Source organism: Lycorma delicatula, chromosome 1 (genome assembly GCF_047948215.1).
Source record: "Lycorma delicatula isolate Av1 chromosome 1, ASM4794821v1, whole genome shotgun sequence".
NCBI classification, from domain to species: Eukaryota; Metazoa; Arthropoda; class Insecta; order Hemiptera; family Fulgoridae; genus Lycorma; species Lycorma delicatula.
Window position 1 is genome coordinate 122,943,259 of NC_134455.1, and position 22,772 is coordinate 122,966,030.

Here is a 22,772-nt window from a genome sequence, read left to right on the forward strand (position 1 = left end):
CAACTGAAGCGTTCTTTTGGCTAACCTGATTTCAGTAAAAATTTGAGGAGATACAATTAATGATTAAAAACTCTGCAATTACCTTAGAATATCAGTTAAGTTTTAATTCTCTGGCAGTTATTTTTTTTTTTTTTTTATAGTCTGAAGACTACTTTTCCATCTTATAAAGCAAAATAAGAATTGGGAGCTACAAAACAAAAAAAGATTAATGGTAAAATTACCAAATTACTAAAAATTTGTTAATAAAATAATTGCTGAAGATTAAAAATTAACTAATTGGGATGGAAGAAAAATACTTTAGTCTACAGCATTACAACTTACATTACAATTTCTTTTTTTAATTTTATAATGGTAAAGTTTACAACATCAGGCGATGAATATTTACTGATGTAATATGACAAGCAAGATGTTATCGACCCTTTCACACCTTGTAGGCTGGTGGAACTTAGCTTGAGATGGCCTACAATTCGTAAATTTTCATACGAATTGAAAAAGAAATTTCCTTTGTGTCTTAAAAAAATACAAATATAAATCAACATTATAAATATTTATTAACTCCAATATTATTTATTTACTTCCAGTACTATAAAATAGATTAAAATACAATAACGACAAGAAACTGATTGTGTTATTTATAGTTATTACAGCTAAACATATCACATCAATATTTTAATAGAACTACTGTATTAAATATAAGCCATAACACATATTGTAGCCACTTACATATTCAGTACATTTTAACAACGCATACAAAACGTTAATCGTTTTATTTTTCACAACCATTTTTTTCCCACAAATTATGTTAGTTTTCTCCAAAAAATTGTATTATATAGTTGACTATTTAACTTCTTCGATTCGAGTTTGCTGTAAATTACACATTAACATGTTTGAATTCCACTCCGAAGTAATATTTTTGTTTTTTTTATTTATACATCTTATAAGTAAAAGATTCTTATGTACGATCAAATAGTTTTTAACATAAACCTTAGTAGGATTGATTTTGCATGCACACACGTACATACAAACCCACAAGCAAATTTTTTAAACTTTATCTTAAGCATCTGAATTAAATTAGATTTCTTCAAAATGTTGCAACGGAGAACCCTCACGGGGTGTTAATCAAATAGGATTTCTATCTAAATCATTATATTAATAAAAAAAAAACATTTATATTTGCAATTTTATTATTAAGTTTAGTAACATAATTTAATATTTTTTTAACAAAAACATAGCACGGTTAAAACATGTGTAGTAAAAAAGTTAGAACTAAAATTTAAATAATGACAGCTATTTTTAAAAGTTACATGTATTTTTTTTTCTTTTTACTCGGTTAGAGATAGATCAAAATTATTAGCTAAAAAGAAAGCATTAAGTTTAATGGAACGTTAGTAGTTTTAATACAAAAATTGGTTAACAATTTCATTTCCAAAAATCATACCACTCGTTCAATAACTTTCTAGACAGCTAGTACAAACCCAGATCTGCTTTTGTTTTCAGTACAATAACGCATTTCTCTCTAAATCTAAGCTTCAAACTCAAAACGGCATGACTAAACTGAGCACGCTTTTGTACGATATACAAGAATAAGAATTCTGTTCTGTAATCGCCTTACGCTTTGCTTTTGTATTTTCTGTTGTTACATTACCTAAAACATCATACATCGCAACAATTCACACAATGCATATTGTAAACATAATCTACGAACTTAGAAAATTATTCACCGAGTTCATTCTATAACACACTGTTCATTCTTTGTATTATTTTATATTTTAAAATTATTCTTTTAAAATCTATAAAAAAAATCAAAAGTAAATCATTAATTACGATGATAAAAAATGTATAAAATTGATATATGTCACATTTAGACTGATGATCATAAAAGTTTTCTATGATTAGCCTATTTAATTTCCTTACTAAATCATAATGTAATAATCCTTTACAGATTGCATATATCAGATTGCATTGAAAAAATTTTAATATGTTTTAATTACATTAAATTTTTCTCATAACAAGTGAATCTAAATATTGTGATAAAAGACTTATAATTTAATTAAATTAAAAGTTGCTAGTTCTAAAAAAAAAAATCATATTTACTGAAATAATTAATTAAATTCAATATATTAATTTAACGGAGTACATTTTAATAAATGATATAATATTTTAAGGATTGTTTATGACATATTACCATTTTTTTAAATATTTAATGAAATTTCTTGATAGCGGAATAACAATAAGATACATAATAAGATGTACAAATCTTACTGAACATGTATAATGTACCTCAACTATTTAAGATAAACATATTAACAACAGTTAATTTAGAATAACGTTCATCATAACATATGAAAACAGTTGACATTTTTTTTTTTTTTAGTGTTTATAACTGAAATTTAAAACAACGTGTTTAGAAAAAAGATTCCTGTCATTTTAATTTTGTTTTTACATTAGAGATACGTTTCATGGATTATAAAGAATTCAGTCTTTGATCAAAAAGGGTTAATATACTCTTTACATTAAAGATTTAACTTACACTTTAATTTTACAACTGATTGATATGGGATTTAAATTCATCTCTATATACATTTATAACATTTAAAACTGATTTAAACAGTATTAAAACACAGTATTAACTAATTCCAAAATGTTCAGTGTGTTAAAAAAACTACTTTTTTAAAACAAAAAAATTTGCCACTTCTTAAAAGAGCTATTCCACAAAAAAATATATCATCCGATCTAAAATAAATTAAAATTTCATTTATTTATGAAAATACATTTATTTTATCACATAATTATATAGAATATTTTCTTTCATATTTTCTTCCAAATAACTGTACATAACATATTTTAAGTGATTTATAAATTATATTCACTAATTCAGACTTCGTATTCAATAATCTGCTATCTGGCACAAAATGCTAGTAGGCCTGTCAACAGCAGAAACCACACTTGTGTCTGGTAGCTGACTCTATAACCACCTGTAACATGAAAATAATTAAAAATTAAATCACTAAGAACTCATAATATCAGTATTAATTATTATTTACGCATAATTAAAAGAAATGTGAATTTTCCAAATATCCCCTGTTTAGCTAAGAAACAATATAAGACATACGTGAAAGTAAGAATTTATATATATGTATATATATATATGCTCACAAATTTTTAAATGAAAAAAAAAGTGAGATTGCGCATTCTGACTCTTAAAAAAACGTCATCATTAGATACATGAGAATTTGTAAAGGGAAATATGTAGTAGAATTTATTTTTAACTTTTATAAAAGTAAAAAATTAAAAACGATTCTACAAAAGCGGTGCATTTATTAGTGGTTGATGATTATTGAAAGCTTATGATTTAGACTATTTTAATGGCTATTGCCATTCTTCTTGGCTGAAAAGAAATTCCAAATAGTTTTTGAAAAACAGAATTCTATTTTAAAGAAAAGATGAAATACTTATTTGTGGTATTTTAAAAGCATTGTTTATATTTAATTTTAGCTTTTTAATGTTTTGTAAGTATATTTAAAATTTACAACAATATATTTACTATTACTACCTTTTCTTGTTTACTGAAGATGTAGTGCAGGCAAACAGGATTATTAACGTTATAAATCATGCTCAAGACGAGAAACAGTACTGTTCAGCGGTTTTCCTCGATGTCAGTCAGGCTTTTGACAAGGTTTGGCATGTAGGGTTGCTCTATGAACTGAAAAAGGTTTTACTGCGAGTTTTCTATGCGGTACTAAAATCTTACCTAGAATACAGGTGCTTTCAAGTTAAACATGGAGAGGTTGTGACGGATTTGTTCCTTATACTTTCAGGGGTACCTCATGCAAGCGTTCTCGGACCCATCTTGTATGTTCTGTTTACGGCTGACTTGCCAATTACGACAAATACCACAGTTGCAACGTATGTGGATAGCAATTCTTGCTATCCACGAAAATCTGACTACTGCGTGTCGTTTTATTCAAGATTATCACCCTCCTCGAATCGTGGCTTACATGTTGAAAAATAACAATAAATGAAACAAAATTAAAGCACGTCACGTTCACCCTTCATAAGTAACACTGTTCTCCTGTTTCTATCTTTAATGTTCCGATTCCGAGATCTCAAGACTGTAAATATTTAGGTTTTCATCTTGATCGACGACTTACTTGGGCGAAACATATCACTTCTAAGCGGTAAGAGTTGGATCTCAAGTTTAAATACACGTACCGGCTGAAAGGACATAGATCTCAGAAAAAAGTAAATTATTGATTTATAAACCCGTTTTGAAACCTGTTTGAATTTACGGGCTTAAATTGTGGGGTACAGCGTACAGCTCCAGTATTGACATACTAGAACGCTAACAAACAAAAACACTGCAGAAAATGCTCAACATATCCTGGTACATGAGTAATAGCCTTATAGATCTTATGTAGCGAATCTTTCAGCAGGAATTCTCTCTGGTCAGCCTACGATATCAAAATTGTTTAGATCGGTAGCCAAATTTTTTGGTGGTCAATATATTAGATAGCACGATAAGTGATTTTCAAGATTGCTGAAGAACAATATTTTTGGCTTGCTTTATCGTTTCAATTAGGTGACTTTATGGTCCGGTCGTACGGAGTGCTCTTCTATTTCATTAAGTCACAAGCCGCTGGGTCTGTGGCAACTTAATGTTACTTCAAATACATCTTATTTAGTTATGTTCAATTATCTTACTGGATAGATTCTAAAGTTGCTGTGTCGGTATAATAACAAAAAAAAATTAAGATGGTCGTTAAACAATAGCATCGGGCATCGTGTTTTATATTTTCATATTTTGTAAGTAGAATTTTAGTGCTTTTATTGCATGAAATTATTTGCGTAACCTTTAGCTTAGTTCATACTTTGTATATTAGGCGGTTTACTTTGAGCACTGAAACATTACTAAACAGTAATATAACATAAATTAGAACATTTATACTTATAGTTAGCCAAAAAATATCAAAGGAATAAGATTGAGATCGCTAATTGGATTGATGATAACCGATACCAAACGTACGTAAAAATGTTCTTATGTAGATTCCTATGTAGATTATGTAACAAATTATGTAGATTATTATTTTGCCATTTGACGTTAAATATATAATAATATTTGAGTTTTGTATTTCACTCAATTTAAAATTAGACTAATTATTAAAAAGATAACAAGTAGATAATATCACATCTAAAGCGAACAATATATATATATATAACAGAGTTGACACTTCTTAATTAAACAAACAATCAAATAAATGGTAATTATTAAATCAATGATAAAAAAATCCCTTTTGGCACTCCGAAAGGCGGAGGTAAATTTCACCAATGCTAAGTAGGGGAAAAAAGGATTTCCACCATAAAATTAAAGAAAATTTCAAATTTATTCAATACGACAATGGTTGCATGTGAAAAAAGTTTCATATATTTAGCATACGACAAGCCCAATCTTACAATTCCAGCAACATTTTGGTCATCTCTTGCCGTAAGGGTTGATCATATAAAAATTATTTCAGGAAAAAGTTTTAGGTAATGTTTTGAGGACTAAGGACCACTTTGAACAGATTCGATACTGTGCGTATTAAGAGAGTTACGAATTTTTTTGTCTTCGAAACTGATTTTTTTCCACCCCCTGGGAAAATGGTTGGTGATATCAAAAACCTTTACGTATATAAGTTTTAGGTCCTTATCCAAAAAATAGTAGGAACTTTAAACGAATTCGATATTTTTCTTAATAAGAAAGTTATAGAAATATTTTGATTTTTCGATAAAGCTCCCATGATCCGATTTTTCCCATTAACAAACTCAACCCGTATTTTTGGTCGTTATATTTCATGTATCAATTTGGAAGTGATTAGCGCAAAATTACGGCAAGTTTGGAATTGACGGTGGTTTTGGTGTCTGGAGGATATGAAACGCGAAGATATGTCGAAATTTTCCGGAAGTCTTATCATGATGCCGATTACAATAGGTAGCTTTCTTATGAAATCTACCTAAAAATTATCAGCTTGTTAATCAAAAACTTTTCTGCATATATTTTCTGTATAAAAATTCAACTACGTAATAATTTCTTGTTTATAAACGTGAATAGTATTGAAAATGTACATTTTTCGAGTTATAAAAATTCAGTTAAGATATTCTATATAAACATTACGTTAAATTAAGCAACTGTGCATGCATCTTCATTCTCAATAGATATTTACTCAAAAACTAATTATCTGTTATTGTATTCCAGTTGTTTAATCTCCTCTTGGGTTTCCCACCTAGCAAGGTGCCCTATTGAGAATTAGCTGTAAACTGATCATTATCTGTTTTTTTTAATTATTATTTCATTTGAATCACAGCAATTTTAAACTACACGTAATATAGATAGAATAAAAAGAAACTACAGTGCGAGAATCGATTTCCCACTGATTTTTGCCAACTTCTTTTGGCATCAGTTGAACACAACTTCTTTTGTGCATTTAGTAAAATTAGTCCAACTGGGTGTTGCACACTTTTTGTCAAACCTTTTGAAACATTTTTTTTCTTTTATTTCAGCATTTTATTTATTTATTTTTAATAATTCTCTTACCAGAATGCCTTACTATTTATAGACAAATATGTAAAAGAACGAACTTATTCTTATACTTTCGAATTGATTAATGTATAAAAAACTCATCAGCTTTAATTTCCGGAACATGCTAAAGTTATTCATTTTTCGAGTCTTAAAAATATAATTATTAAAACACCAAAAATTGGGGCTGCTTGTGCATTTGGAATATGTTAAATACCACCAATTGAACTCAACTACTAGTGGAATAGAGATTAATTTAAATTTGCAGTACTAAAGAAAGAATGAAAAGTTATGGAATGGAATATTTTACTTTTTTATGTAAACAGCATATAACAATGTGGGTTATTTTATTAATAAAATTGAGTTTCGTTGTATTATTAATAAAACAAATCGTGCTCTTCATAAATAGTGCTCATATATACGGCAGAATCACTGACCGCAAGGCCCACTTGTTCTTTGACCAGGAAGTGGTGCGTCCACACTTGAATCTTAATCTGTATTCTATACGTTATAACATTTATATGATCTCCCTTTTGAAAATATTTTTTTTTTTAAATCCGTCCTCACTTTGAAACTCTGATCGAGTTGTTAATTAAATAACCAAAGATGTTAGGGGCCGCCCACATATTACGTAGGCATTAAATTTTAAGTTTGAATCTCCCTTCAGCGCGTCAAATAAATTCAAATTTCAAAAGTTTCCTGTACGCAGATCTTATTTAATAGTATTTACTTCAAAATGAAAGTAGAAAACTAAGGATCAAATAAATATTTTTTATTTTAAAAAAATCTAATTTGGACACCATATGATTTTTTTGTACGCCTCTTAAATTACAAAAAAATGAGTATTTAAAAAAAATTAAAAGTACATAAAACTCTAATTCATTAATAACTTCTGATATTTTTTTATTGTGATTATCGAATTATTGTGTTTTGTAAAACTTTTTTTTACAATCAGAGGTTAATAATTATTAATAAATCAATATATTTAAATTAAAAAAAAACCTTAAAAAACGGGAATGAAGGTGGATTCGAAACGATGTGCCTTCCCCGAGTAAGATCCAAATATTTCATTAATTAAACATTTATTTGGCTATAACTCTGGAACCAATGGAAATAAGTACCACTTATGATATATCGTTGAAAAGCTCTTAATGAGGGCTTATTAATACAGTTAAGAAAAAGTCCAAAATCCAGATTTCTTTTGCCTTTGGGTATTTATGGATACTTTTGTTTCAATCAATTGCAGTGAAAAGGGGAGGTACAAAACTAGATGTTACAACAGTCATATATCCAAAATTTCAATATCCTGCTAATTGTTTTTGAGTAATTAGAGATACATACGTAAGTACGTACAGATGCCACGCCAAAACTAGTCAAAATGGATTCAGGGTTAGTCAAAATGGATATTTCCGTTACAATCTGAAAACCGAAATTTTTTGCGCTCACAATTTTTCATTTACTTCGTACAAGGAAGTAAAAAAAGTTCCACAAATTATACGTAACTTTATTACAAATTAAATGAACCATTTGAGTTGATTATTGTCATCAATTTTCAATTAAATAACTGAATAGCAGCCGTTATAAAAATTATCTTAGTTCTTTAAATTAAGCTTTAATCTTAAACAAGATAAAACATATAAGTAGTTCTACACCCTTAATTCACAAAACATGAATCTATGAAACACGAGTCATAACAAATGATTACAATGATACAAAAAAAGTAGAAATATAATTTTTTTGAAATCGTTTAATTTTAGTAGTTCGTATTCAATATTCTGTGATTACTTTCTCTAATATTTTACACTTAAAAGAATCTGATATTCTAATTATTAACGAAGCAGGCTTTGTTATTTACGGTGTAATATTTGTTATTAATGTAGTTAAAACAACAGCATATAATATTTCAAAATATGTAACTTTCAGTTTACTCCAGTATATTTTTTTTTTACAATATGGCTTAAAAGAGTGTAGTATTTTTGTAAGACCCGTGTAAGATCCAAATATTTCATTAATTAAACTTTTATTTGGCTATAACTTTGGAACCAATGAAAATAAGTACCACTTATGTATGATATATCGTTGAAAAGCACTCAATGATTGCTTAGTACTGCAATTAAGAAAGTCCAGGAACCAAATGTTTTGAATTTTGGGTTTCTTTGAACACTTTTGGTCAAGTCTATTGCAATCACAAGAGGAGGTGCACATTTAGATGTTACAACAGCCCTAAATCCAAAATTTCAACGTTCTACGACCAATCGTATTTGAGTTATGCGAGATATATACGTACGTACAGACGTCACGGCAAAACTTGTCAAATTGGATTCAGGGGTGGTCAAAATGGATATTTCAGTTGAAATCTGAAAACTTGAAATTTTTTGCGATCACAATACTTCCTTTACCTCGTACAAGGAAGTAAAAAAACTAGCTTTTATGAATTTCATCTTCAAATATTATTTTAAATTCCTTACTGTTCCACATTCACAATAAAGTTAAGTGTTAATAAAATTGTTTAATAATTAGAATAAGATAAAATTTTGGGTATTACTCCTAGTAATATTTCTTCATTAATATTGTTAGAACACAAGTTAAGTAAATTAAAATAAACAATAAATTACGTTTATTTAAATGATTAAAATAAGATATTTTCCAGCGAAAAATTTTATGTTTAATAAAGAATCGGTTTGCAAGAATGAAAATAATAATTCGAAATAACTTTTTTTACAGTAATTCATATCTGAAAATTTTAAAAGTACATTGCAATCAAGAAGAGTAGGCGGCAAAGAACATAAAGTTGTAAGCATCAGCTTACTTTGTTAATCTGTACGCAGAAACTTCCTCATAATAGAAATATTTAAAAATATTGATGTATTAAAAATGAAATGTGGTTTTAATAAACAATAAATTACAGTGAAATATTCCATTCTTAAAAATTATTTTGTGTGGAAATATATGTTTGGTTTATTCCATAAAAGTGCTTTTAGAATGTGAGGAAGTATAGTTTGATGATTTTTTTTTTACTAAAAACAATTGCTAACGTAGCAAATTTTAGAGCGAAATTGTAATAAAAATTTTTTCCGGTTGTTATTGCAAAGCCTAGAATACAGAAGGAAGCACTATTCAGTGGTGGCACGAGCATAGCCGCTGAGGAACTGCAGCATCCCTACATCCCCTTGATATTGTCGATAACATTTAACGTAATGAGTCCTTTTTTCTTTAATTCTTTCTTTATACTTGTACAATATATAATCCTTGAGCTTAATGTCAGTAGCCATCCCCCATTCTATGAAAAAGATACAAAAATTTTTGAATGGAACAGTGCGCTTCATAGTTCCAGCGGCGTTATTATCTATTATTACTAAGAAATATTATTATGTGTATTGACATTTTATTATTTATTCGGTTCAACCGAATACGCTTTTTAAGCACATGAGCTTAAAAACCGTGTACCATCTTGAGTGCGATAAAGTGTAGAATTAGATTATTATCCTGCTTACAGCTATTCTATTTCATTCGTTTTTTCGGTTCTTTTATTTTACAGAAAACTTTAACAATGGCCTTGAAAAGGCCCATAAAATAATTTTCTAGATTTCTAGAGCAGCACCTCCACTAATTTTAGCTACGATTGATTATTGCCACCATTGGCAATATCTTAAAATTATTGTATGTGAATGATACTACGGAAAGATTTAAAAAAATGTCTTTACATAAATAAGAAAGATAAATTAAAAAATGTCCAAATCATTTTACTCCAAAGCCAAGGTAAATATGAAATTAATAATAATAATTTCGAAGATAAATACAATTGAATAGAGTTCTACTCGTATACAAGAAATATATGGAGCTGGGTACTTTAATTTTTCCCTTCTCTGCAATGTTACACGGTAAAACTGTAAGAGTACACGGCTATAGAGTAAATCATGAAATGGAAAAACTTCCATCCTAAGAAGGTCAAAAATACTCTTCATAAATAATATTAACCGCTAATTCGTCGGCTTCGCAGAACTTAACATTTCATCAAAATTTTAAACATTTATCAAGTTTGTTTTATAGTTATAACATTTTATCAATTAAATTTTAAACTTATTTCACTGTTACAGAATAATTGTCACTAATAAACTAAAAATTTAACCATTAAAATAATACACAAAATTATCCAAAATTAGATCAAATTATTTCATTAAGAATATACAATTAAATTACTTTTAAAGAATTTATATATTAAATATTCTTAACGTTACAACCTATGAATTATATTTTGCAAGTATCAGGTTCTACGTACAAGAATTATCATAAATTAAAATAAATAATATTTTAACTTTTTTAAAAAGAATTAGTAATTTATTGTGTTTATTAAATATTTTATAAGATGTCTACGACTTTATTAATTAATTAATTAATTAGTTTTGTGTTTTTAATAACTGAATCTGTTCCAAAAAAAAAATATTACCTTTCATTTTTATGAAAAAAGCGTAAACAATTCCTCTTTATTATATTTTTTGTTGACAAATCAAATTTTTCGTTGAAATAAGAAAACTTTTCTTCAAAAGAAGAATAAATATAAGAAAGTAAAAGCCCGTGCTTCTACTGAAAAATAATTCAAACTTTTTCTGCGTTTTTTTTTTTTTAGAGAAAAAAGAAAATGTAGGTCACATAAATAACGCTGGCAGCCTTAGCATCATGTTTAAAGCAACAGTGATAAAATAATAAAGAACATAAAAATGAACCGGCAACTAACCCCATATACGAATCTCAGTATAAAATGTTATGTACCTGTCATGAGTTTTTACTAAATAAACTTTTGATATAAAACGTGTGAATCACATAAATTACTAATTATCTCGTTTCTCAGTTTATCTACCGTCCAAGTAGCGTAAACATCTTCATTTAACCTTTTAAAAGATAAAAACTAACGGAAACAAGTAGAGAAAAAATAATTTCTATACCATGGATTTACAAATACTATTGTTCCACATTATACATATAAATAGAACGTTATGTCACCTTTCATAAACTGCACTTTCTCTTATTAGAAATGGATAAATTCAGTATTTAATTGAAATTTTAATACCAATGACTATGAAGATATAAGATTTTAATTTCATTAAACGTGATTAAGTTATTCTGCTGAAAAATAAAAATATTTATTTCTTAGATTAAAAAAAAATTATATTTTGGAGTTCAAAAGTAAATACGTAATATTTTTCGAAAAGGCTTTTTACTGAAGTATCTCAATCCTTGGACCACTAAAATATTTTATTACATGTTGCTTACTTAAATATTGATGTTTGAAGTCATCACTTTGTAGAAAAATTTTTATAACTTTTAAAATAAAAAAATCCCTTTTGGCTAGCCGGAAGGCGGAGGTGGATTTCACCGGTGCGAAGTAGGGGATAAGAAAGATTTCTACCTTAAAATTAAGAAAAACTTCAAATTTACTCATTCCGACAATGGTTGCATGTGAAAAAATTCATATATTTTGCATACGACAAGCCCTATTTTACAATTCCAGCAACATTTTGGTCATCCTTGCTGTAAGGGGTCGTCATATCAAAGATTATTTCATACAAAGGTTTTAAGTACTGTTTACAGGGCTAAGGACCACTTTAAACCGATTTGATACTGTCCTATTATGAAAGGTATGGTTTTTTTGACTTCGAAACTTCATTTTTTTCACCCCCTGGACCAATATTTGGTGATATCAATAAACCTTTATATAGATAAGTTTTAGGCCCTTATCAAAAAGTAGTAGCAACTTTAAACGAATTTGATATTTAACTTAATAACAAAGTAATAACGATATTTTATTTTTAGAAAAAGCCCTCCCCATTTCCAACCCCATGGTATGATTTTGGTTGTTAACAAAATCGACCGAGATTTTGTGACGAGTTATTTTTAAGGAACAATTTGAAAGTGATTGGCGCAAAATTACGGCAGTTATCGTGTCCACAAGAAAGTGAAATATATATTTATATAAATAAATGAATATATATAGTTTGGAACTGATGGTGTTTTGGTGTCTGGAGGACTTGAAACCATAAGATAAGTCGAAATTTTCCGGAAGTCGAATCATGGTACCCATTACAATAAATAGCTTTATTATGAAATTTACCTAACATGAAGGAAATGTAAGTACATAAGGTAACAGCTAAAGATTTGTCATGATGTACTAGATAATGGGGACTTTGATATCGTCAGCCATTTGAATAATTTAAAAAAAAAACATTATTCGATTAGAGTATCTTGTAAAATACCTATTTACAGACAAATAATAAATAGACATTAGATATTTTGATAATGTTTTGATAAAATTGATTTTTCTCTTTCTAAGTTAGTTCGTGGTTTTATATGATAATTTTTTTTTATTTCTGGGATAAGCACGTCAAATTCTCTCCCATACTACCCTCTGCTTCAGGAACCATCGTACACGAACACCGTGTATTCTGCAGTAGCCTCCCCCCTCCCACCAATATCACATTCTGCGGAGGGTCTCGACGAATAGAACGAATTGTCTAAGGAGCACAGCTCCTATTTCGAATTGTTTAATTCGTCCGCGAGCACAGGTATCCCTGAAAATAACCGTAACCCGTAAGTAACTAGATCAATTCATACTCCAGTTTCCATTTTTCCGTGTTTTTGATACAAACATCTCTGAAGGTCAGCGATCAATCTATAGATCCATTTGCAGTTCGTTTATTGATCTACCCCCTGCGGACAAGCGCAGCCTCAGCATTCCTTTTACCCATTCCCAGTACATCTTCTCTTCTTCCAGAAGAGAAAATCTGTCGGCGCAAATTCGGCCACTACACTGGCGGCATCGCTCGAGTTGATGTACCCACACTATACCCGAAGGGAAACAGACCTGGGTATCTGACTAAATATTTCACACTAATCCTCTTTCTAGCGCGACGGATCAGACTGGGGACCCGTACAGAACTTGCGACCACCACTTTCGGGAAAATTTCTGCTTCGATATGCGAGAATCCCCGAAGTTGGAAATTATTCGATCGATTGCGTCAGCCGTTTTGTCAACTTTACCGACACCTCACTAATGTAACTCTGAAAAGTGACGTTCTTTTCTACCCACACCCCGAGGTACTACAGTGCTGGAATAGGTTAGATTACCATGGTACCAACCCTAAAGATGATTGTGTGAGCTTCGGCCTGTCCAAGAATACGACCACTTGGATGTTCTCCGGTAAAAGCCGAGCCCCATCCTCCCGGCGCACGAGATTTATTATAACACTTTGTAAGGATCATTCTTCTGATTTTTTATGACTCTACTATATTCATTTATTACTGTTATATATATTTTTTTAATAGAGTGAAAATAAATAGAAACCAAGCCTGAATCACAAAGTATGAAACATATTTTTTTTAAGTGATATTTGGCAGTCATAAAAATAATGCTACCATTAGGGACTAATTATAGCAGCGGGTTTTGCATGACGTAGTTGACAAGATAATAAAAAGAAATCTTGGACACAAAACCTTAAATACGGGTAGAGAAAGTATGAAAGTAGAACAATACGTATATTAATAATAGGATAACTCTATGTAGCAAATTAAAAAAAGTTTGTTTTTAAAAAAAATGAATTATTTTTTTAATCTCAGACTGTAATGCGTCAAATCAAATCAATGTTCTGTTACATAAACGACAGTGATATCCTGTTTTCAATACTAAACAGTTTGTATTGATCTTGAAAAATTATTTACATTTATTCTTATTAAAATCCTTTTCTCTACTCTTCTTCTTAGGAAGTCTTGAAGCCTGAACTTTAACATTTTAAAGTATTCTCCGAAAAAATAAGAGAAAAACAAATTTGATATAATTTATTAATTACAGACCGCTTAAAATTCAATTTGATTTCCTATAATTTTTTTCTCGATAAAAATCTATATCAAATTTTATTAAAATGTTATGAATTACAGTAATACTTCACTTAATTCATTGTGATAAATTTTAAAATTTCTGATAAAACTAATGGTATTTAGCTGTAGATAACAATATATTTATTTCAAAAACCTGATGCTTTATGAAAACTATATTCAAATACGCGTTCAGTCATTTTATTCATTCAAACAGATCGAGAATAATTTTACTTGCTACATAAAGCAATTTCATGAATTATCCGGAGTGGTGTGACGTTATTCAAAATCATGAGATGGGTATACTGTGCCTGAAGTATAAACAATGGAAATGGAAGCTTTTGTATAAAACGATCTGCATTGTTCAGACCGGGTACCAGGTGGCTCTTTCATCTCTATACAATCGATCCAGTTTTTACGAGTTGGGGGACTCTGCCCATTATCTTCTATATTCTTCCTATGAAATGTATTTTTCCAAAAATAAAAACGAACTTAGATAAAACAGTTTATAGAAAACTGATTCGTAAAATGTGATTTACGTGTAAAAGCTTTATATCTCTTGTTTTTCCTCATTTCCTTTTTGCAATAATACAATCATACTTTGTTACATTTTCCCTGATTTCTGGACTAGAAATAAACTCACGTAGATTTAAATTACATAAAGATTGACGATACAAAGCCATCTCTTCCAGCTATTTTTGTTCTTTCTAACTTGATTTATTTCTTGATGTGAATAATTATTTAGTTGAAATCTTTACCAAAATTTATAACAAAAATATTATATTTTGTTAAAACGGCTGTTAAAACAAAGACATTTAATTCAAAAATATTTGTTGTTATCTAAAAGAACGAATAAAAATTTTAATTTACATACCAAATGCTTATTTTTTGTATTATATTACTTTTAATTGCAGACACAAAACTTCTATTTTAAATTTATCTCAATTTTTAAACATTTTGTTTTACATTAATGTTTTAACATTTAGAGAAAAGAGTTTTATCAGCTTACTCATAACTCATAAATGATAACAATAACATATATCAATAACCTCCTCTAAATGCCTGTTTGAACATTTCGTAATTAATCTTTAAAAATCTAGGTAAAATATCCTCAGTAAGTGAAAATATCTAAGTAATATACTCCTTTGTCAAAACAGGCTTATTTTCTGAGTAATTAATAATAGGATGGGTGCGCTTCGAACTTTGATGTTTCCTCGGTGAAGGGTGTTTGTCACCTACTTCTTTTTCTTTGTCGATCTTTTGTGTTCACAAACTCCTCTTTCTTATTTTTGATCCTTCTTTACTATCTATAGTTTTGTATGCTTACTTTGCTAAATCCATGCTAAAGATTCTGGGATTTGTAAGTCACTGCATGATTGATGTTATATGATTCTTGCAGAACTCCTTCTAGACCAAACCAGGGTCTCTGTTTCCTGTATGTTGATTGCAAAATAACGGTAACAATTGAACAGTCTATCGGGCTGTTTTAGAATGTTTACCTCCTTATATTTGTAGTTAAATAAATTCTATGAATACGGATTAATCAGAAGTTTTAAACAATCATCGAAATCAAATACAGAATATGGTATTGATCAACGATGTACTCACAGCTAACTTTATTGAGAAATTCAGGATAATGTAATATTTTATCAAAAGGATCTTTAACCAAAATCAGGACTTCACAATTTTTAAATGAATTTTTAAAAAACTTCAGCGAGCTTGAAAAATCCCCAGATTTAAACGAACATTTACATCAGTTTATCATTTTTTGGAGATGTATAAAATATTAGTATATGTCAAAATAAATATGAAATATAGGTAGAAAAGGTTCCGTCCTGCTTGAGTTTGTTTCTGAAACGCTGGATATATATATATATATATATATATATATATATATATATATATATTGTTTCTGAAAACTGGAATGTAAGCTTTTTTAATTTTTTTTTAGGCAAGAGAAAACTGAGTCTGATAAGTTGAGTGAACTAAAATTATTTTAAATACAGTTATCCAAAGAGTTAACTAACCATCCAATTTTTTTTAATATTAGAAACATTATTTGTACTCTGGCGTCCAAACATTGATTTTATCTGGAATTTAATGATAAACATTTGCAAAGAATAGAAATAGCACCCCTGCTTTCTTTTATAAAAGTCCCCTCAGGATTTGCAATATGGCTTCATCTAGAACTCTTTGCAAATCTAATTTTGGATTCAATCATTGACATGAAATCTGAGCTTTAAAACCAATCCGTGACAGGTGTACCAACGCCCCGTGAGCCTCATTTAAATTTAGCACCAAAATACTGTAATAAAGTCAAATAATGGAACAATAATATATTAACTATAAGTATATATCATATACTAAGTATATTTCTTCGCTGTCTATCATTTACTTTCTTTCAAGGTTGCTTTAAAGTAGTGTTGAGCTTTCCATGAATCTCGGCAAATAACACTTTCGTATAGTGTAGCGTACCGTTCTTCTCTGAAACGAAAAAAGCTGCGCCGGTAGCATATGTAAGAAATTTTGCATCACAGATATGATCATGTGATTGTCAAGAATGAAATCCGGTGCAAGAGTCTCTGCCTTATAACCAAACGATGTTTTACTTACCTTTCTACGTCTCTTACATGTAGATAGGTAAGAGACATAGAAATCTACTTCACTTCTTCTCCTCCCAGCAGAAGTATCAGAAGAAAAATTATTAATAAAATTTCATTGAAAATATAGATTAGCAATATCAATCCTTTTGTAAGAAGTTGCTTCCGAGCATCAAGTCACAACCTGGAGCAATTTTTTGGACTAAGATTTGTATAGTTCGCTTAACTTCCTTTCGATTAAACATATACTGCATAGTAGCCACGTTAGCAGAATCCTTACCACAGTTTTCCAATCTGGTAGATTATATTTCACCGTGTAATAAATTTTTCAGTAGCTATGAAAAGGTTTCTAATTTTTCCTCTCCAATTATAACAAACTTAAAATTCGTTTTAGTATCAAAAAAATAACTTTTTTTAAGAATCTAGGGCAACACCAACACACTGATCACTTTTCTTACTGAGTACATTTTTACTTCTAGAATAAATTTTTTACTCATTATTCAACCTAATTGAACCTTCTTTTAGTAGAAGAATGTTTAATGAAACGCCTTACGTATTCCAGTCGTATTTTTTTCAAAGATTTGTTCACGGTTTTAACAGCGAAATCTGTAGCATATCAGTGTCATTTATAAGTGGAGTTGCCCCCATGGCTGGTTTGTATATAACTTGATTGGCTTGTTTTTTTTAATTTTAATTTCAATCTGTTATTAAAAAATTTGATTGAGATTGTTTACTTTCTATTAGTTACCAAAAGTAGTTCCAATCAGTAAATTTACAGTAAAGATGAGAGGTTTTTCTTTCGTAGAAAGATAGTATTAATTTTCAAAATTTTAGGATTACGGTCTGTCTGTAATCAAAATTGACTCTATGCAACTAAACATAGTAAAGCATTATTAGCATTAAAAATATCCAGTTCTTTACTAGTCGCCACTTCAGTAGTTTACAAGAGTTTCTTTCTTAGTCAGGAACTTTGGCAGTTCATAGTGTTTTACACACACACATATATATATATCATTTCCAAATAAAAGCATATCATAAAAAGGTATCAACATATCCTTTCCTTCTGAAAGTGTTCACAATTATAAACTGTTGTTTAAAATAATTCAATTTGGAAAATATATTTCTGAAATTAACATTTTGTGTATCTGAATAAAGGGGATAATGTTGGCATTGTAACTAAGCTGATGGCATGCTCGATAGAGACTTTAAATATCATCTACTCAATTTAATTTGAAAACAAATCGTTCAAAGTAATTTTCATAGATCGGCTGCTGGTTTGTCTGATTTTCAATGATCTTCTCTTAGCGCTTCTGTAATGAGTTTTATAAAAATTTCTGTATTTACCGCATTCTCGCACGTATTCTTTTAGAATGAAGAAAATAATTAGAGACCTTTATTAGCCCATCATAAAACGTAAAACAACATAAAAAATAAAAATATAAATAAATAAAAAATTGAGAGAGTAGTTTAGTTCATATTAATGGGCAAAAAAGCATTATAAAAAAATCTACTATATTAAATATTATTACTATTATGTTTTATTTTATATCACTACTATATTACATACTACTATTACACTAATAGAGAAAATTAATTTTTTTAATGTTTCTCTAAGTATTATACCATTTATTGAATTTGCGTACACTACAGATACAATTTTTCTATCACCCTTACTTATAAATAAATTATACTTAAAAAAAATTAAGGGAAAATATAGTTAAAATCTGTAAAATTTATAATTTTTCATGGCCATAACTGTGTTAGAATGATTTCGCTGATGCTTTTCTTTTATATCAGGCACATGCCGAATTAATGCCCAACTGTAATCAGCTAGCATGTTAGTATTCCATTTCCCTTTATAGCTTTCCATCACCTAAATGTCTTGGTGGAAACGTTCACCTTGTTCGTCACTTACATCAACGAGGTTGTCCGGGAAAAATGTTTTTGGGTTCAAACTAAGGGCATATGAATAATATTTTTTCCCATTTGGAGTTAAGTTTTCTCGTTTCTTCCACTCTTTAGCCGAGGAGCTAGGGATGAACATCCTTACATCCTCGGCTTTCCCATTCGCAAAGAAAACACATGTACTTAGTATAGCCTACTTGCATGCCTAACAAAATAGCTATAGCATTCAAATCACCACATACGTTCCAGCTTTGTTTTTATAATTTATTTTTTAAAGACCGTCTTTCATCACATCGTATGTTTCTTTCAAATTAATACCATAAGTGATAGGTATCGACGGATATTTGTTACCGTTGTGTAGTAGAACCACTTTTAAACTATACTTGGACAAATCTGTGAAAAGGCGCCAATCCTCAGGTTTATGATCTTGTCATAAGTGCAACATAAGCTTATCAATTCTTGTGCACTAAACCAAATTTTTTTCATCAATAGAACTTAGAAAGTTCTTTTTGTCGGCTTCGAAATCTCAAAATTATTGTATTTTTTTGAAGTAAATTCCAACCTTACAGTCTTGTTCCTAACAGTTCAGTTTGATTTTTTGATAAATTTAATACCTATCCAAGTCATTTAATTCACCTTGTGATATAAGATTCCTTATCGGAATATAATTCAAAATAAAAATTATTGTTATTTTCTTCAGTACTGCCTGATTCTTCATCGCTGCTTTCCAAGCATACATTCAGAGATGGATCAGGAGCTGGAATAATTTCACTGTGAGGTACAGGCCTGATTGCAGATTGCAATGGAGGATAGTTTACAGTATGTTTAGATTTTTTAGAAATTCCAGTCATAGTTAGTAAATAAAGTAAAAATCGATCAAATGATCCTTTGGTTCACACCAAACCATATACCAAATAGGAAAGCCTTCCGTGTCCTTTCAGCCATCCTCTTAAATATACAGAAAAATGAAAGTACACTATATGAGTTGCCCACGTCTTATCCTGATCAATAATTTTATACTGAAACTACAAATGATATGCTTTTTTAATTAAAGGTGTGATCTTTTTTTTCTATTTGATTTTACGGTAAACTCACCACATGCATAACAAAAGGTATCCACATCATTTACACAATTTCGAGGCACTGCACTGTTAACAAACTTAACGGCAGCAATAAGACTGAATAAAATTAATTCATTCCTAAATCCAGCGCTTAATATAAACAGCACAGCTGTGTTTTCAGCTACATGTTTTGACCTGCACAGACATGATTAATCTTGTCCATGAAGGTTCACTCTTCAGTATTTGATATGATTTCATAATAGATGACTATGATATGATTTAATTCTTTGTCTAATATTTTTTATTTATAGCTTAAAAATTATGTTACAAAGTTAAACAATAAAAAATGAGCTAACAAAATACTATATAGGAGCTTAAAATGCTGACTATTCGTGGAAAAATGAAAAAAATCTTTTAATAAAAATTTAAATATTTTTCAAAAATGGTTGATGAGGGAAAGGTTCGGAGTTCATATTAGTTTTTAGCATCAAAAAACAGATTAAAATCATATATCGTATTTTAGAAAAAAAAATTATGTTTATCAGTGTTATTATCAATAAATTCTTTTTAAAAATTTGTAAAGAATAAGATTGAATTTTTGGAAAAAAAAAATTATAAATGTGAATTACTTATTGAAGTACAGTTAAACGATACAGTTGACACCATCTTCGTCAATTTCAATCCTGCCGCCTCTCAGTTCAATACTATTTTTTGTCTGCTGGATTTCCTTTGTACTTCTTTTCAATCAAACAGCAAAGCATAAACTTATCATAAAAAATAATGATGAAGATACACCTTAAAACTGAGTTATCATAAATCACAAACCAATTTTTTTTTTCATTACAGCTTTAAAGTTATTAAAAGAAATTATATAAAATAATCTTGTTTTTCCTTTTAAATATTGTTGAATTTTCTTTGATTTTCAATAAATTATTAAAGTATACCAAGATTGTTATAATTTTGTATAATAAAACAAATATTTTAGGAAATATTTTATATTTTTTTCTATACTTCGATTACTTTTACCAATAAACTAATTAACATTTTTGTACCGGATAGTAATTTAATATTTCATTCATGTAATATTATGCACTAAAATAAAGAATGGCAAAAATTTCTCTTGGTATTTTCATAAAAATTTCCTCATTATGTACTGACAAGATTAAAGATCAAATAAAACTTATAATCATTTTTAAACACTTTTATAGTTGCAATTAATGTTGAATTAAATTAATTTTTAAGCAGAAAACACATTTTTTGTTTCAATAAATTTTCTCATTCATTCTCTATGATCAGAAATATGAATGAAACAACTTTTTCAATGAAACGTGTTCAACCCCAAGTAATTAATTTTACTTTGAGTAATTGTTAGTATGCGCTGAAGAGCATCCAAATTAACACTAGTAATTATGTTTGAAATAGAGCGTTTTAAAACACAAATAAAAATGAATATACTTTACATAAATTTAAAAATGAATGTACTTTCAATTCCATTGCAAGTAGATGTAACTGAATAAAGGGAAGCGAGATATACTTTTTGTAATTAAAATTATATACAATAAAAAAACAGAACCAATTTTCCAACAGCGAAAAAGTTTTTATTTTATTTTTTATTACACAAATGAAAGTACCTATATAACAGTTTTTAATAGTAAGAGTAATATCTTTTACGAAAAAAATATTAAATATATTTCAACTGAAAAAGAGTGTTATTTATAAAATGGAATGTATTATATAAACTACTGAAAATATAAATTACGAAGTTAATTTCGAATACTTTATTTATCGAGTGTATAATGCAGTTACATTTACTGAAAAAAACATGTTCATGAAATGTAGGTCATTTGGAATGAGAAATTAAATTATATTGTTGCTAGATTAATGATTAATACATGTGTTACTTTTCACCAAGGATATAATAATAAGATTTATTTTAATTTTTAATATCATTTAGTTGTTAATACTTTAAAAAATTAAAATATTTACCCCAAAAAAATTGGACTTGTGTGATTCTGATGACACAGACCTGAGACAACATTGAATTACACAAAGCGGAATGTTTGAATCATTCTAGTATTCACATTACCATTTCTCTCAACACTACATTAATGGTACACTACCAGGCACCGATCCTTCGCTACATTTCTTCCCTAGGTCATATCCTGCTTTGTCGTACCTGTTACTTTTTCTCTCACAATCCTTCTCAAATTTGCAGCCAACGTACTTTTCTCGTTTCATTTCGAATTTTATTATTGGCTCTATATAGGGTTGCTTCCAATTCATTTTAATATACAAACAGACATTTATTTTTAATAAATAATATAACTTAATAATAATATAACTTTTATCTAATAAAAATTTATATAAAAAAGTTATATAATAATATTATCTTATAGTTATTTAATAAAATAACTTTTTAATAATAATATAACTTACTCGGATATTTTATACGAATACTTTAACAAGGAAAGTGAGATGCATGAAACGATAGGGGAAAAAATGTCATACCCTTGCGGGAATCGAATCTGGAATCAATTGGTGTGAACGCCAACATTTTAATTAATATTTTCACTTTTTATCAGTCTTCACTGCATCATTTCTCTTAAGAAAATTCCTAATTTCCAAAAAAATTTCTTTTAATTCTTCTTTAAAAATTTATTATGCTATTACACAACATGGAAACAAAACAAGGTAAATTTTTTACCAAACTTAAAACTTCGTTAATCATGTTCCATTCTACTGATTTGAATGTCCCTTCACCATTAGGGCCTACATATTCTGATCTTA

At 28.7% G+C, this 22,772-nt stretch overlaps 1 protein-coding gene across 1 annotated transcript in view; it reads right to left on the reverse strand.

The window, feature by feature from the left end:
• Window positions 1-534: 534 nt before the first annotated feature.
• LOC142321816 (uncharacterized) overlaps window positions 535-22,772 on the reverse strand; it is a 283,628-nt gene continuing 261,390 nt past the window's right edge. The window contains exon 6 of the mRNA XM_075360230.1: window positions 535-2,975. Within this exon, the coding sequence (XP_075216345.1) occupies window positions 2,899-2,975 (77 nt within the window). The 3' untranslated portion in view covers window positions 535-2,898. The remainder of the gene's footprint in view (window positions 2,976-22,772) is intronic.